This window comes from Bombyx mandarina, chromosome 26, assembly GCF_030267445.1.
Source record: "Bombyx mandarina strain Sakado chromosome 26, ASM3026744v2".
Lineage (NCBI taxonomy): Eukaryota > Metazoa > Arthropoda > Insecta > Lepidoptera > Bombycidae > Bombyx > Bombyx mandarina.
In genome coordinates, this window is record NC_143232.1 from 172,588 (window position 1) to 189,788 (window position 17,201).

General features: G+C 39.0%; 1 protein-coding gene and 1 pseudogene across 1 annotated transcript in view; both read left to right on the forward strand.

Annotated features, from left to right (window-relative positions):
* LOC114248700 (uncharacterized) overlaps nucleotides 1-2,781 on the forward strand; it is a 38,122-nt gene extending 35,341 nt beyond the window's left edge. Inside the window, exon 5 of the mRNA XM_028182058.2 lies at nucleotides 83-2,781. Within this exon, the coding sequence (XP_028037859.1) occupies nucleotides 83-218 (136 nt within the window). The 3' untranslated portion in view covers nucleotides 219-2,781. The remainder of the gene's footprint in view (nucleotides 1-82) is intronic.
* LOC149499742 (uncharacterized) lies at nucleotides 2,507-6,908 on the forward strand (annotated as a pseudogene).
* Nucleotides 6,909-17,201: the final 10,293 nt, after the last annotated feature.

Below are 17,201 nucleotides of genomic sequence, written 5' to 3' on the forward strand. Positions count from 1 at the left end.
ACAAGTAATTACGCAAATTATAATTTTGCAGGTTTGTATTTTATTACACAATGTTATTCCTCGCAAATTCATTGTCTTCCAGGTTGGTCGTTGCGGCCGCCATAGCCGCCTTCGTCAATGACGTCTGTATACTGATAGCCACCGCCGACGGACGGGACGCGGACACGATAGCTCCAGCACTAGAGGAAAAAGTCAACGGAGCCATCATGCTTTATTAAGAAGCCCTTAATACACAATTCAGTAGGCGAACATACATTTTGACGGGAACGCGAGTAGTGAAGTTGTGTGATTTGTTTTATTTTGTCTATTTAGTGTTTATTCGGACTTAAATATGTAATAACGGTGGTTTATTAACTATTTAGTGTCTGTGAAAGTGCACAAATGTGGGAAAATGAAACAAAGCCGCTGGACGTAACTTCTCAGGATCCTACAAAAAGTCCACTGAAAAAATCTCAGTAAATTACCACCATTTTACTGAGATTATAATATCTTCTCATTCCATTTAATTTCACTCCGTAATATCGTTTTACATAACAATAAGAAAATAAATTAATGAAATAAGACTTGACCTAAAGGTCTTATTTACCAGGTCATAAAATCCCTTTAAAAAAAGATAGGCGAACAGAGACCTATTGTAATTTTTATTGTGTCTACAGTTAAATCTTTGGGAATGCGATATTAATTTCATCAAATCTCACGTATCGAAACGTCGAATATTATATAATAAGTATAAAAACGAATATTAAATTGGCAAACGTTTGGCTGCCATCAAAATTCGCCTCTCAAACGTTTACTTTAAACTGCACACTACCGCCATCTCTTATCCGAGTGTATGAACTAAAAGTACAGTTTACAAGTAAAGTAAGATATTAAAATAACGTATTGCAATTAGAATTATATTTTTATTTGCATTTACGCACTAATTTTGTATATGTTTACGAGTTAGGTACTTAGGTGTGCGTTCGTATAAAATACAAATATGATTTGATGAATAGAAGTCTGAATATTGATTTTAAGATATAAAATTTATTTTAGACTGGTAACCTCATTATTGTATATTTTTTATAAGATTTAACTTTCTTTTTATACTAATTTAAAAATAATCTGCGCTGCACAATAAGATTAATATGATAGGTAAACGTTGTTTATATTTTTGCAACACAAAAATATCATCGGCTTAGTGTTGTCAGTATTTAATGAACTTAATTGATAACTTAAGAATTCTTATATTGTGAAATCACCTCAATTACTATTGTGTTTATTAAATGTGTTCGTAAAAATCATAATTAATTAAGACAATGATTTAAAATTGTAAAATTTCAATCGTATGTAATGTAAAATTTTATATTTTTTAATAACATTTTAAGATTTCTTTGTAATAAATCCTACATTAAGTTAAAAAAATACTCTCGAAATGACGAATAAAGCTATATTACCAGTAAGAAATTTCAACCTTATGTTGTCGAGAATTAAGTACAAAATAAATAAATAAAACTTTTAAGTACTTACGTCACTCAATCGATTGAATGCAATTTATTTTACATTATTTAATAGCAAGGTTAAAAATAATAATTCTTAATATTTTCGCCAAATTGCCAACTTCAAACTTGTGTATTTTGTGTTAGTTTTTTAAAAGTTTAATGATTTATTCAATTTAAAGCTCTTCCCGTTTACACTAAGGCTTACTATTGTATGACATCAATGCGAATGAATAGTTCTCAAATTTTCTCATTGATATTTAAGATTAAAAAAAAAACTATACCTTCCAATGTAGACAATAAAAATCTTTAATAATTTTTACTCTTTAACTAATTAAGTTGGGTAATATAATCCGTCCTTACGTCCGTCTTGTATAGTTTTTAGGGAAGCTTTCTATACGATTCGAGCTTTCAAGTTTTTGTACGTGCACGCGGTTTTTTTTTTCTCTTAACTAGAAGTGCCATTATCAAAATCAATGTTAATTATTCATTTTGACACGCTCGTTGCTCTGGGAATCAGTGGCGTAGCGTGGGTGTCAGCCGCCCGGGGCGGAAGACAATTTTGACGCCCTTTTATTTAGGTATTTCACTTTGATTTTTAGATTTTTTGGCAAGAGTTGTCATCATTATTTTCCATTATATCTACAGGTAAGATTTTAAATAAAAAAAGTTTGCACACACACAGCCGGTGTTGCCGATTCAATCGGTCCAAATTTGTAGTTGCGATAAAAATATGAAAAGGTTCAAATATTTTTATTATTTATTGTGAAATTTTGCCGCCCCCTAAAAAGTGCCGCCCGGGGTGGGCCGATACGCTACGCCACTGCTGGGAATCTTCCGAGAACTTCTGAATTGTGAATCGCCACGTAGGGACCTGAAGTAATTATGTCGATTTTTATTACTGAGCGCTTGGATTGCCTAACTTTGCCTTCTTTTGTTTTTAATATATGTTTTAAGTATCTTAGAAATAGTCCGGTCTGGTTAGAAATAGAGAAATAGTCTCTTAGGTCTTTCCCAGAGTCTCCTAGATGTTCCGGCGCCTAAGTAAGAAGATCAGAGAGAAAAATCGACATAATTACTTAAGTGCTCCGCGTAGGACACGGGTGACCTACTAGCTGTCAAAGGGTGAAATTGTATGCCGATTTGTCGTTGGAATTAAAAAAAAAGCGTGCTCTATGGTCACGAGTGAAGTTCGTTTTCATAATATACTCTGTGAAGAATCTTAATTTACAAATGACGCTATTATTAAGTGATATGAATGTATTGAATGTTGTATTTTTTTATGAATATATTTTGTAATAAACTGGACTGTCTTTTTTTAACCCTTACCTTATTAGCCTATGGTCCACCTGCAGTATAGTAGACACTAGAGCCCATAGATCAAGCCCACTGAGTTTCTCGCCGGATCTTCTCAGTTGGTCGCGTTTCGATCCAGTGGTAGATTCTGTGAAGCACGGCTCTTGCTAGGGTTCAAGTTAGCAACGTCATCAGGTTTGTTTTATTACCTATTAGTTAAGGTTACGCTGAAATAGCCTCTCAAGGCTATCAGCTTAGGTAGGAAAAAAAAAGTTATTATACCCTGAGACACCTTTTTTTTTTCAGTGCCGGGGGCCGAACCTCCTAAGAGGTCCCCGCGCATAAGGGGCACGCGGGGTATGTGAGACTCAACGATCTGCAGGTGTTGAGAGCAGATCGCGGGCCCAAGGATTTTAGGGCCCACCCACTAAACGACTCCCCTGCACTCTTACACCCGACGTCCGATCTCCGTCCGGGGTCAGAACCCGGTCAGAGTAGGGGGGTTTCCGCGGTCAACACTACAACCAGACACGCGACGCCACCCCGAGGACGCCCGACCGACGGGTCGTCGAGGCGATAGTCGACGTCCAACGACGTCGGTCTCCGCGGTACAGCGGCCCTACCAGGCCGCCCGGGCGATGCCGCTGGTGTTCCGGGATACCCCGCTGGGCCAGAACCAGCCTGCCGGGTCGGAGCGCGATACACCGCCGACCGGGTTGCTCTTCCACAGTATGTTCGGCGACGACAGCGACGACGAAAATGTGGACCGCATCGCAGTCCGCAGTCGCCGACGCGCCGCCCCGTCCTCCTGGTGCCAGCGCGCTAGAGTGACGGTAGCGTGCGGCGCAACCTCAACTCCCTTAGGTCGCCCCTTGATCATCACCGGGAGGAGACTGCCTCCTCATAGGGGCCGGAGCTGGACCAACGCCCTCCTCCGGTCTCCGGCTCGGCGGCGGTGGCACGGCGCCGTGAGGGAAGAAGAGATCTCCCTCTCCCGTTCCGCTGCCTCCTTCTGCGAGATGGTGGACTCGCAGAAGTCGAGCATCGCCTGCCAGGACTCGTCGCTGCTGAGCATCGTAGCCACGACGGTCGGAAGCGACAAGTCCGGTCCTATTTTTGCAATGAGGACGCGGCGCTGCTCCGCAAAATCGGGGCAGTACGCGAGCGTGTGCTCCGCTGTGTCCTCGTTGCAGCCACTGCAGTGGTGGCACTTCGGCGTCGGCTCCCTCCGGGCAATGAGGTGCAGGTAGCGACCGAAACAGCCGTGTCCCATGAGCACCTGTGTCGCTCGGAAGGTGAGACGTCCTCGGTTGCGATTCACCCAGTCCGAAAGGACCGGGCGGATCGCCTCGACGGTCCGTCGCCCGTAGGCGGGGTCTGCCAGGCGGCGAGACCACGCCTCGAGCACGGCACGCCGAGATTGAAACTTCCGCGCTCGAACTTCCGCCGCGCCGGGACGCGGCTCCCCCTGGAGCGGGGATCGTATCGCCACGCGTAATCCGCAGCGAGCGCCTCTGCCTTCAGGTCCCAGGGAGGCGTCCCGACGAGCACGCACGCCGCCTCGAACGAGACGGTGCGGTACCCGCGAACCGCCCTGACCGCAATCGCCCGCTGTGGGCGTCGCAACGCCGCGACGTTGTCGCGGATCAGGGCGTGGAACCACACGGGAGCTCCGTACAGTGCCATCGACCGCATCACCCCCGTGTAGAGGCGGCGCACTACCACGTCAGGCCCCCCGACGTTCGGCAACAGTCGACTCAGCGAGCCGGCGGCTGCCATCAGTCGGGGACCTAATCTTTCAAAGTGAGCACGGAAGCTCCAACGACCGTCCAGTACGAGACCGAGGTACCGCAACCCGGTCGCCTCAATCTCGACGCGAACGCCTCCGAACCCTGAGACACTAGGTCAAGTATCTGCGTTGTTACAGACATTTTGCGAGACCGCAATGGATTTTTGAACCATCGTGGCCTAAAGGAGAGAAGGAGGAAAGACTTCCGGTGCATTTGTATCTAGCGATGCACCGGTGGGCGTATCTCGCAGGCGGGTACCAACTTTTCTAATGAAATACGTACTTAAATGCTCACGATTGACTTCGACGGTGAATGAATAACATCGTGTAGTAACGTCACGTCTTGTGAGTCCGCACCGACAGGAAGTAGCGCCCTGCCCATTTCTGCTGTGAAGCAGTAATGTGTTTAGGTTTGAAGGCTGAGGCAGCCGTTGTACTGTAAAAACTTCCAAGTCATGTCTCAAGTTGGATTGCGGCATTTACATTGTAGATGTCTACGGACTTCGGTAATCACTTGTCTTGTATGGAGCTCGTCCACCGATCTAAGCAATAAAAACGTGTCGCATTTTTCCTATTTCTGCCGTAAACCAATCTTTTTTTTTTTTTTATTGCCTTTGTAGGCAGACGGGCATACGGCCCACCTGATGGTGAGTGGTTACCGTCGCCCATGGACTTCAGCAATGCCAGGGGCAGAGCCAAGCCGCTGCCTACCGAAAAGTTCTCAGTTACTGGGCTGATTTACTTTCGCTCGCCACTCTCCAATTTTACGCTACATCCGACGACGATAGATCGAAGAAAGTCAAAATTAACAAACACAACTTATTAAGAAACAACTTATAAGAAAAAAAACTTATTTCTGTGGACTTTTTGGCGGGAACGCGAGAAGTGAAGTTGTGTGATTCGTTTTATTTTGTTTATTTAGTGTTTCTTCAGGTTTAAATGTGTAATAACGGTTATTTATTAACTGTTTAATATCTGTGAAAATGCACAAATGTGGGAAAATGAAACAAAGCCGCTGGACGTAACTTCTCGAGATCCTCCAAAAAGTCCACTGAAAAAATCTCAGTAAATGACCACCATTTTACTCAGATTATATTTCATCTCATATCATCTCATATTAATTATCTTCATTTCATTCGATATTATCATTTTTCATAAAAATAAGAATATAAATTAAAATAAGACATGACCTAAAGGTCCTATTTGCCGATGACAGTACAGTGTCTATCGCGTCTAAAAATAATACAGATCATGAAAGCGAGATTAATAAGACACTTTCTTCTATCATAACTTGGCTTGACAGTAACAACTTAAAAATAAATTTAAAAAAGACTTTGGTTATGCATTTTAGTCAAAGAAACAATCATTCTGACATTAAGGCTACTTACCAAGACACTGTAATCGGTACAGCTGATTCAGCTAAATTTTTGGGTGTTATTATAGATAAGCAGTTGAAATGGAAATCGCATATAGCTGAGCTAAGTAAAAAATTGGGCAGTGCAGCTTACGCTCTTTATAAAATATCACCAACACTGGATCTGGATGGTGTTATAACCGCTTATTACGGATTAGTAGAACCCATTTTACGCTATGGTGTTATATTTTGGGGAAACTCTACGGACGTTGATATCGCGTTTAAGGGTCAAAAACGCTGTATTAGATCTATGTTCAAATTACAAAGTATAGACAGTTGTAAAGAGTACTTTATTAAACACAATATACTAACACTTCCGTGTCTCTATATTTTTGAAATTATTTTGTTTGTAAAAAATAACTGTAAATTGTTTAAAACCACAGGTGAAGTTTCGCAACGTAACCGGCGCGACCAAAATAAATTGTGTTTGCACTGTGCTAAGACAACTCTTATGCAAAAAAGTATACTGTGTATGGCACCGAAAATATATAATAAGCTACCTGATGCTATGAAAAAAGACAAATTATTTTTGTTTAAAAAGAATTTGAAAAAATTATTAACTTTAAGATGCTATTATACAGTTAACGATTTCTTAAATGATAAATCATTATGTTAATCTTATGTTCGCTTCTTACTGTTCTTTGTTTTCGTTTTATCACTGAAATAACTAATTCTTATTCAATTAATTTATTTGTTGTTTGTTATTTTAATTCATTAATAATGTAAATAATTTTGAATAATTTGCACGCCGACCTGGTAGAAACACGCTGTTCTATTAAATAACTAACAAGTATCAACAACTTTGTAAACCGTGTTTTAGCTAATAAAATTTGATTTGATTTGATTTGATTTACCAGGTCAATAAATTCCTTAAAAAAAAGTATTTCTGTCAACCAACTAATGTCATTTAAATCTTCAGTCTGATGCATAGACCTATATTCTCTAATATATTAAGTGTATAATCTATGCCTATATAGTAGGGACACGACATATTGTTCTATACGTACAATTGCTTATATAAATAGCACCCATTTTGAAGGCACACACATAAACATATATCTATCTCGTTCTTACTCAGCACTTTAACTCGCAAGAAAACAATATAACAGTATTTCAGTGCGTACATAAAATGAAACATGAATATACGTACATGTCTCCGTCTCCGTCTAATGAGGCCGAAAATCCGCCATGTTTAGCGCGCCAAATGTCATTGTCACGTCAGTTCGGCCGTCTGTTTTGGGTTGTACATTATTAAATTTATTGACTTTGATATCGATTTAATATGATTGCTTATATAAAATTTCTAATTTTATCATTCTTAAAACGTACAAAAATAATAATTAAAACATATTTTATAGGATCTCAAGAAGGTCGATGCCCCAAAACTATTATCTATATATATTTAAAATCATTATGGAGCCCTCATCCGAAACATAGATTATACACTTAATAATATATTTGAATCCGAAATATTGGACACCATTTTTCGGTCGGAATCTATTCATCATGACACTAATTATAAATACCTCTTTAAAATATGTCTTCAAAACATATTTAGACATTCTGTTTAGATATTTCGGGAAAAAGGCTACCGACAAAATCTCTTCGGAACTATTTAAATAAAATAGTTTTATTCCGCAGTGAGTAAAACACTATTGTAAATTCGTTAAATATTTATTAATTAAGTGATTTTAGAGAGGAAGTCACAAGGAATGACGTTTGTAATTTCATTAACGAATAAATGTTCTTTAGGTGTTTTTTTTTTATCAGGCGGTCCCTTGATAAGTTTAAAATTTTAATCACTCAAGTGAGAGTGATTCAAATGGTGCGGTGCACCTTCCTTGAGGTGCACTGCGGTAGTCTGTTACGGACTTTAGAGTCAGCAAAACAATTAAAATAGATTGTAATAGTCTAAGAAAAACACGTACTCAAAATACGATAACATTCAGCATGCTAGAAATGGGCTGATGGCACTGTATTATGCCATATCTTTATGTTTTGCGGCAAACGACAACTTTATAAAATCAGTGTAGCAAATTTTAAAAATCGTCATATCGTTTACTTGGAAAATTTGAAGCACGAACTCGTCTTAGATTTCACATAATATCTAAATCACATCATCTTTGCACATAACAATATACTTAATTCCTATTAAAGTATAAATTCTACAAATACATTCATACTCAACAATATTTAAAATAAAATAAGCCAAGAACGTTTATCGATAAAACCTACTAACATTAAAATCTTCTGGGCAGCACTAAAGCCGCCATGTTTTGTGGCCAGATGACGTCACAGTGGCACGAATTTTTGTTGACGTTTCATTTCCATAGGTTTCCTACTTCAGTGGTCTGATGGACAGAGACATTCAAGTTCGAGCTCCTCCTTTCATTCTTTAGCATAGCAACAGCCTTCTGGACTTTACTGGAAGAATAGAGCTTAGAATTTGATTCGTTTTCAATAATGACATCGATTCCAGCTGTTCTTTTTTGTATTGCTTTGGAGGGGAGGCAAATATTCGGGTATTTATCACCGCCCTGCCCATATCTGCTGCGATGCAGTAATGCTTCCGATTTGGGACAGTCTTTATACTAAACAAATAAGATTTAGACTTCATGTCTCAAGGATGGGAGCGGCGTTGACGTCTATGGGCTCCAATCATCACTTAGCATCCGCCGGGCTAAGTGATCAGTGGTCGAACCCATCTAAACAGTAATAAAAATCCAATGGTCACTATCATAAGAAACATCTGTTGAATTTCTTGTCGTAAAAGCGTATTTTTTTATTAATCGCGTCGACAAACGATTGTTGACATTATTATCAAGGTAACAAATACGGTAATTGTACAAATTGGAAAAGCTTCGACTTTAGATATCGTCTCACGCACCGGGGAAAATCGGCCGAGTGATTGAATCTACGAACCTTCGATGCAGAGACGTATTTAGGTTATCTCACATTAAGTACTAGCAACCCGCCCTCGCTTCGCTTCGGAAACTGTAATTTATTATTGATTTCTCCACTAATTAATGGATGTTATTATACATATAAACCTTCCTCTTCAATCACTCTATCCATTAAAAAAAACCGCATCAAAATCCGTTGCGTAGTTTTAAAGATTTAAGCATACATAGGGACAGGTATAGGGACAGAGAAAGCGACTTTGTTTTATACTATGTAGTGATATTGTTTATGGTTGAAGGCTGTGAAGTGGTATAACATTTGAAGTTTAAGGAAAAGTGGAAGCTGAAACGAGTGGTGTATTTGTGGGAAATAAATATGTAGGAGTTTTAACGACATCGGAAAGTTTTCCCACGAGCGGGTGATATTGCTCGATAGACCGACGGTCCGAATGTTGTTGTTCGGAACTTGTATATATCGACGCTTGAAAGGCAAACGTGACTAAGCAACAATAACTGCTTTATATATGCATATTCGATGCGAAAAAAAAAAAAAATTCTAGGTCTATTAAAATCATTTCAATCCTACAGCTAGATTCGTTAAAATAAATTTTGTTTTCAGGTATTTCAACTTTAAATTAGTCTACTGTAAAGTTCACGCATTGTCGCTTACTCACGTTTGCCTTTCGAGCGTCGATATATAAGCTTATATTGAAAATGTCGCTAGCGAGATTCAGGCATGTCAAAAAAATTGTATACAATCACAGCCAGCCACAAAAATTTCGCTTTAGTTCATACGATAATAGTTATGAAACTAAAAATAACTAAACTATAACTAAAACATAACTAACTACAACTATAACTATAGCAATAACCTATGAAACTAACAATAATATCGAGCCTTTTACTGGTGGTATGACCTCTAGTGAGCCCGAACGGGTAGGTACCACCGCCCTACCTATTTCTGCCGTGACGCAGTAATGAGTTTCAGTTTGAAGGGTGGGCAGCCGTTGTAACTATACTGAGACCTTAGAACTTACATCTCAAGGTGGGTGGCGCATTTACGTTGTAGATGTCTATGGGCTCCAGTAACCACCTAACACCAGGTGGGCTATGAGCTCGTCCACTCATTTAAGCAATAAAAAAAGCTTCTTTTTGATTCGAAAATCGATGAAATGGGAATGCCCTGACACTAAAAAATGCTTGAAATTACAAGTATTACCATTTTCTCTCTTTTTAAAGCGAAACTTTTATTACATTGTCTCAAACTATTTCGTCTGTGTGTTGCATGTCTCGTGACAGTCGACCGCGGAGTAGGGATAAAGTGAAAGGCGCTCGTCAGAGTAGCCAAGGCCAATATGGCGGTGCCTATAGTTCGCAGCAGCTGACCGTGTAGTGTATAGACTATTACTCATTTATGCCAGTGCTCCACGCTATTTTGTTTGTTTTTGTCAGTGTTTAATGTAAATGTTGTTTGTCAGAGTTAAATGTCTATAACGTGAAAAAAAGTTTCACTTTTACCGTGGTTTCATAAAACCACACAATCTTTTTTTTCTTTAGTAGTTACCCGATTCCATAAATATTAATGCCGCGACAGAAGCGAGCGCTATGACATGTCCTTCTTCAAACGAGGCTTGTGGAGAGTATTAAGCGGTAGGCAGCGGCTTGGCTCTGCCCCTGGCATTGCTGAAGTCCATGGGCGACGGTAACCACTCACCATCAAGTGGGCCGTATGCTCGTCTGCCTACAAGGGCAATAAAAAAAAAAAAAAGAAACTCTGTAAGGTTTAAATCAAATAATATCTGACTACACACCTGTACTGAAATAATGCAGTCGTTTGTTTTCGCGGCGCGATTCGAATCGACGCGTTTGATTCGTTGGCGTCGTGCGCCGTTTACTTTTCTATAGCCCCCCTGTTGTTTGAATGATTCGGGTTGAATTCTTTTCAAACGTGACTCTGTAACGAGGGTCTAGAAGGGTCCGATCCGGGAAAAGGCGAAAATACTTTCGAGTATCTAATCAAATCGTTAAACTATTTCTTTCAATTCTTTCTAAATTTTTATTGGTTAATAGCAGACTAGATCAATTACTAGAAGAAACGATCGTTCCACAATCCGGACCAAAATGCCTGTTAGCGTCACGTGAGGGATAATAGCATAGTAGTACATAGAGGTTTTACCTTCAAATTATATTCTACTTTTTTCCTCTGTGTATTCGCACTAGCGAATAGACTAATAAGTCTAAAGGGCTATTCCAGCTACGTGTGAACGGGAAGGTGAGCTTAAGAGTTTGACCTGAGAGAATTTGCTAACAGCGAACTAATTCATAGACAATAACCCACTGAATTTCTTGCCGGATCTGTTGGAGTTTGAATGTGTAAATACTGGCAGGCAACACTTGTCACATGTGAAGTGACAGTTTTCGAATATAGGAATGTTTATTTAAATGTTATAACAGATGATTGTTTTCTGATGACAATGTACATCTCATCTACCTAGTGACAGTGAAACATTCTAGGGCTTAATAAACATAAAATATTGTAAATGTGTAATAGTGTAGTGTTTGTAATATATATTAACCATGAAGTCAGTGTTTTAAAATAGCCCCTCACCTCCAGAGCCCTATTCCCTCAAATAAAACTGTCCAACAGGATCTTCCTAGTAGTTTGGGATTGCGATTCGGTGGTAGATTCAGCATTGTCCTTGCTAGGGCAGATGTTAGTACAATCTCTTCGGCTGAGCCCCGCAAGCTCGCCTACCAGTCTGATGATGTCGGAAAAGCTTGAGGCTCCCTCTCGAGGCTTGAGGCTCCTCGATTAGGTAGGGTAAAAAATAATCTATGCTCTAAGAAACTCGACACTAACTATAAAGTAAACAGCCTCCGATTGCACGCCAACAATACCACACAAAATTTAAAACTAATTTCCTGAAATGAAAACACTGAACTTTGGCGCCGCGGAACGCAACGTGAACACCCGTAGAATGTTCTAGTTTCGTAAGTCAATAGGGAAGATTGAGGCACGTCAAAGAAGGCCAGAAACGCTATTTCCGCAGCGAACAAGGCGCCTTTTGTTTGAAAGCTACGGTGCGATAAGAACTAAGAAGCTTCGCGTACAAACTTATTATTGTTGAAAACATCTTAAGGCTAAATCGGGTGAATTCAACACAATTATTTTCTGTTTGTGAATTATACTTTTTTAACGGCCGTTTGGTGTAGTGGTAAGTGACATGGTCACTACACAAGGGGGTCGCGGGTTCGAATCCCGCCAAGGGAAGGTATTTGTATGATAAATATAAATGTCTTTTCCAGGGTTATGGATGTATCTTAAATATATCTATGTGTATAATAAAAATCTTACATTTATTTCCGTTATCTGGTACCTGTAACACAAGTTCTTTACGAACTTATCACGGGACCAGTTAACGTGGCGTGATTGTTAGTAAATATTTATTAATATTATTATGATTATTATTAATTAAACAAAACCAAATAAACGGTGTGACAACCACAACTACAGTGGGAGGTCCCCTAAATGACTACAGTAGGATGGCCTCGAGCAGACAGAGAGGATTTTTATAATATGCATTGACTACTAAATGTAATCAATAAATGTAGTTCATCTTCCAAATCAATAAAATGTTTTTAAATGGATTTAGTTTTTACATTAGATAATTTAGATGTTAAAGTAGAATAGAGTTAAATAATTATAATTTAAGATTAATGTTCTTATGTAGATTATACTTATACCTAATATTTGTACGCTTTACTAGCAGGACATAGTGATACATTTATTAATATTAAGTACCATTTTTGTTAACTTTATGTCCACAAATAATAATAAATAAACAAATAAACCAAATTACGACCAAGAAAATCTTAAATACTAAAACAATATGTTTCAAGTGCAACACCTAGAATTAAATATTGTTTTACGATTTAATCTCACGTTTTTTTAAGTTGTAGTAATATTCCCGATGTATCAAATACTTAAGTTTTCGCCGTCACGGACTTCATTAAGCGGCGTTTGAGTATTGTGCAAACTAATGTTTATTTTGGAGCTGGATAGCCTCCGCATTCACATAATAATGAAGCATGTGTTCATGAGCTTTTATGGTAGGTAACTTTTTTTCTCAGATGGGTGGGCGATCAAACAGCCCACCTGGTGTTAAGTGGTTACTGGAGTCTATAGACATCTACAACGTAAATGCGCCACCCATCTTGAGATATAAGTTCTAAGGTCTCAAGTATAGTTACAACGGCTGTCCCACCCTTCAAACCGAAACGCATTACTGCTTCACGGCAGAAACAGGCAGGTTGGTGGCACCTACCCGTACGGACTCACAAGAGGTCCTACCACCAGTAATTACGGAAATTATAATTTTGCGGATTTGATTTTTATTACACGATGTTATTCCTTCACCGTGGAAGTCAATCGTGATCATTTGTTGAGTACGTATTTCATCAGAAAAATTGGTACCCGCTTGGGATTCGAACACCGGCGCATCGCTCAACACGAATGCACCGGACTTCTTATCCTTTAGGCCACGACAACTTTATAATTGATAACTTACTCTACCTATACTGTTATCAGAAAGATATTCTTCAAGAAACTTGTCCTTATTTAACCTTCATATGAATTGGGCTAAGGTCCTTAAGATAATCAGATCGAACCAAAACAAACAATTTGCTGTACAAAACAAAGTATTTTCTATCTCATAAATTGTTTGCTTCAAGGCTTCATTCGCCATGGCAAAAACATATTAATGTGCTTTCTTCCACGATACTTCATCATCTAAACGTCAATTAGATTAAACTAGAGGTCCTGCAGTAGTCGAAATTCGACTATAATTAATTGGAATTGTAAATTTGTACACTATTATGATTGTATTTTATACTTCTATAATCACAAACTTTGCCAAGACTACACTATTAAAAATATTAACAAAGACAAACAATATGTAATCTATTCTCAATTTGACAACAGACGCCAAGAACAAAAGTTTGACAATAAATAGTATGCATGCGTGTGTGCGTCAAATACATGGTATGTAGTGTGTGTAATGTTTTCTTTATTGATTTAATGTATCTTTTATGCTGTATTTTAAAAAAATATTAGCATTGTGCACTTCTTCTCTACATTCTCTATAAGTGTGGAAAATTTCATACTCCTCCGTCCGCGCAATTTTCGTAAAAAGGGATCCAAAGTTTTTGCTTCACGTATTAATATATAGATAGGAAGGGTGTGAATTATTTTTAAGAAATATTTTAAAGTTTACTTCGGACTAATGCTAACTAATACAAACCATTGATCTATCGTTTGTCAGGTGGGCTGTGAGCTCGCCCACCCATCTGAGCAATAAAAAAAAACAATGTCAGTATTTAAATACCTAATACTAATATAGTATGCAAGTGATTTAATGTAGTTACATGTTGTGTAATATAGCAATATTTTTTAATTATATTTTTTGTGTATTAATTTTTTCTTTATTTAATATTGTGCTTAAAATATTGATCTATTTTTATAGATCACTATTTTAATATTGTTATAATAAACCACAATGTATTACCGTAACTTTTTCATTATCTACATGGAAACGGTTGTCTGGAAGCGTTGTCTTTTAGAGATAAGACAAGACCGCCTATTATATAAATTAACCTATCTGTTGTTTTTAATGTTGATTTAGTTTTGGTGTGCAGTAAACTATACTCTCTCTTTCTCTAATACCATAAAGTGTTAGTAATAGAAATTATAAAGATTAGCATACAATATAGAGCTGCCCACTCCGTATCTGAGCTCTCTGGAGCTGCCCTTAGGCATCAGCGAATTACAACAATTTTCAAATACAACTATTGTAGTTTGCCTAAAAAAAAACTAGATTTGGCAACATCAAAATAGTACTACGATAAATCATAAAAGCCTTTCTTTCGAAAGACCTTACTGGTGGTAGGACCTCTTGTGAGTCCGCACGGGTAGGTACCACCGCCCTGCCTATTTCTGCCGTGAAGCAGTAATGCGTTTCGGTTTGAAGGGCGGGGCAGCCGTTGTGACTATACTGAGACCTTAGAACTTATATCTCAAGGTGTGTGGCGCATTTACGTAGTAGATGTCTATGGGCTCCAGTAACCACTTAACATCAGGTGGGCTGTGAGCTCGTCCACACATCTAAGCAATAAAAAAAAAAGAAATAAACGTGGAATAGCACAAGATACCTTCACACGAAAAGTGACTATAAATTTATTACGATATGTCGCCCGTGCACACCTTGCTCGAGGACTTATTCTCAAATTCCATATATTTTATTTAATCTAGCTACCGGGCATTTTATGAATTTTTTTTTTTGTTGCGTAGATGAGTGGACGATCTCACAGCCCGCCTGGTGTTAAGTGGTTACCGGAACCCATAGACATGTACAGCGTAAATGCGCCACTCACCTTGAAATATAAGTTCTAAGGTCTCAAGTATAGTTACAACGGCTGCCCCGCCCTTCAAACCGAAACGCATTAATGCTTTACGGCAGAAATGGGCAGAGTAGTGGTACCTACCCGGGCGGACCCACAAGAGGTCCTACCACTAGAGAAATCAGTTGAATTTTTTTATTTTACTAGCTGACCCGGCAGACTTCGTAGTGCCTCAATCGATAAGTAAACTTAAAACAAACAAAAGGAATCCGTCCGACGGGAGACACATCAAAGGAAAAACAAAAATTATTTAATTCCGAGCATTTTACATATTTATTTACCTTTTAAACCTTCTCTGGACTTCCACAAATAATTCAAGACCAAAATTAGCCAAATCGGTCCAGCTGTTCCCGAGTTTTAGCGAGACTAACGAACAGCAATTCCTTTTTATATATAGGTATATAAATAGAAGATAGATTGCTTTTGTAGACAAACGATCATACTAAATTTTAATTCGCCGTGATCAAAAGGATATTAAAATGTCCGGTGCATTCGTATCGAATTCCGTAGATAGGTAATCAGTTCACCTAATGAAATACGTGCTTAGCAAACGCGTCCAAGCCCGAAGACCACTACGAAGTCTGAATTTTTAATTGACTTTTACTACTATAAAAATCTCTTATTTGATTTTGTGTACGTTTGGTGTATTATGTAGGCAGCGGCTTGGCTCTGCCCCTGGCATTGCTGACGTCCATGAGCGACGGTGACCACTTACCATCAGGTGGGCCGTATGCTCGTCTGCTTACAAAGGCAATAAAAAAAAACTTTGTTAAAGTTTTGCAGTTTTTACGTACAGGCTTAGGAAGACGCTCACAGTCGATGACGGCGTCTAACTTTGCAATTATTCATCACCAAACGACTAATTTGTAAACGTGACGTAAATTGTCGAAAGCTCACAGAATACCCTCACCTCCTCCCTTTTAGTTTTCGTTCAATATCGTCAGGGGGCGCCCGTGTTCCTTTTGTTCTAAATTCAAACGACAACCGAGCCGGGCCTCAATATCCGGTGTGCGAGCGAGCAAAACCATTGACACTTGTGTGATATTGTAGAGAATTTATCTTTTAATACAAAACAAAACGAGATGAAGCCTTTGTTATTAAATATCAACTATCAAAGTACTTTCTCAGGGGAATTTTATTACAAAGTGCAAATTTTTCTTATTAAATCTAAATTTTGTGATTGTGTAATAATACAACTTTCCGAAAATTCAGCAAGTAGTGAGCACTAAAGTTGTGCCCTGCATATAATAACAATAACTAATAATAATAATAATAACTTGAAACAATTCACGCACGGTCATTCGCCCCCAATTTAGTATTCCCTGTGCTATGGGTACCAGTTACTGATAAATACACTTATGCATGTTTAAATATATGTATACATAATAAACAGCCAGTTTTTTTCCTACCTATGCTGATAGCCTTGCGAGGCTATTTCAGCTTCACTTTGACGTATAGGTGAGCTCACGGGGCTCTAACCGGCAGTGTTGCTAACACGGGCCCTAGCAAGAGCAGTATTTCGCAGAATCTGCCACCGAATAGCACACGCAACCCGCTGAGAAGATCCGGCGAGAAACTCAGTAGGCTGTGTCTGTGGGTTAATTCGTTCGTCGAGCTCTTCGTCGCTAGCCACGGGTTCGGCGAAGACGGTGACCGATGCTTGTGGTACCTAAAAGCACCGTTAATGGATCGGGAGGATCCGTAATGACGTGTTTAGAGCGACGTCGACTGTTTACCATTCGGATCAGAGGATCGGGTATGTAATTTAAACAGCCAGACAAAGAGCAAACAAACCGGTTTATTATACAATGTTAACCCGATGTCGAAATCGAACCCACGACCCCCAGCGCAGCAGTCCACGCTGCTAG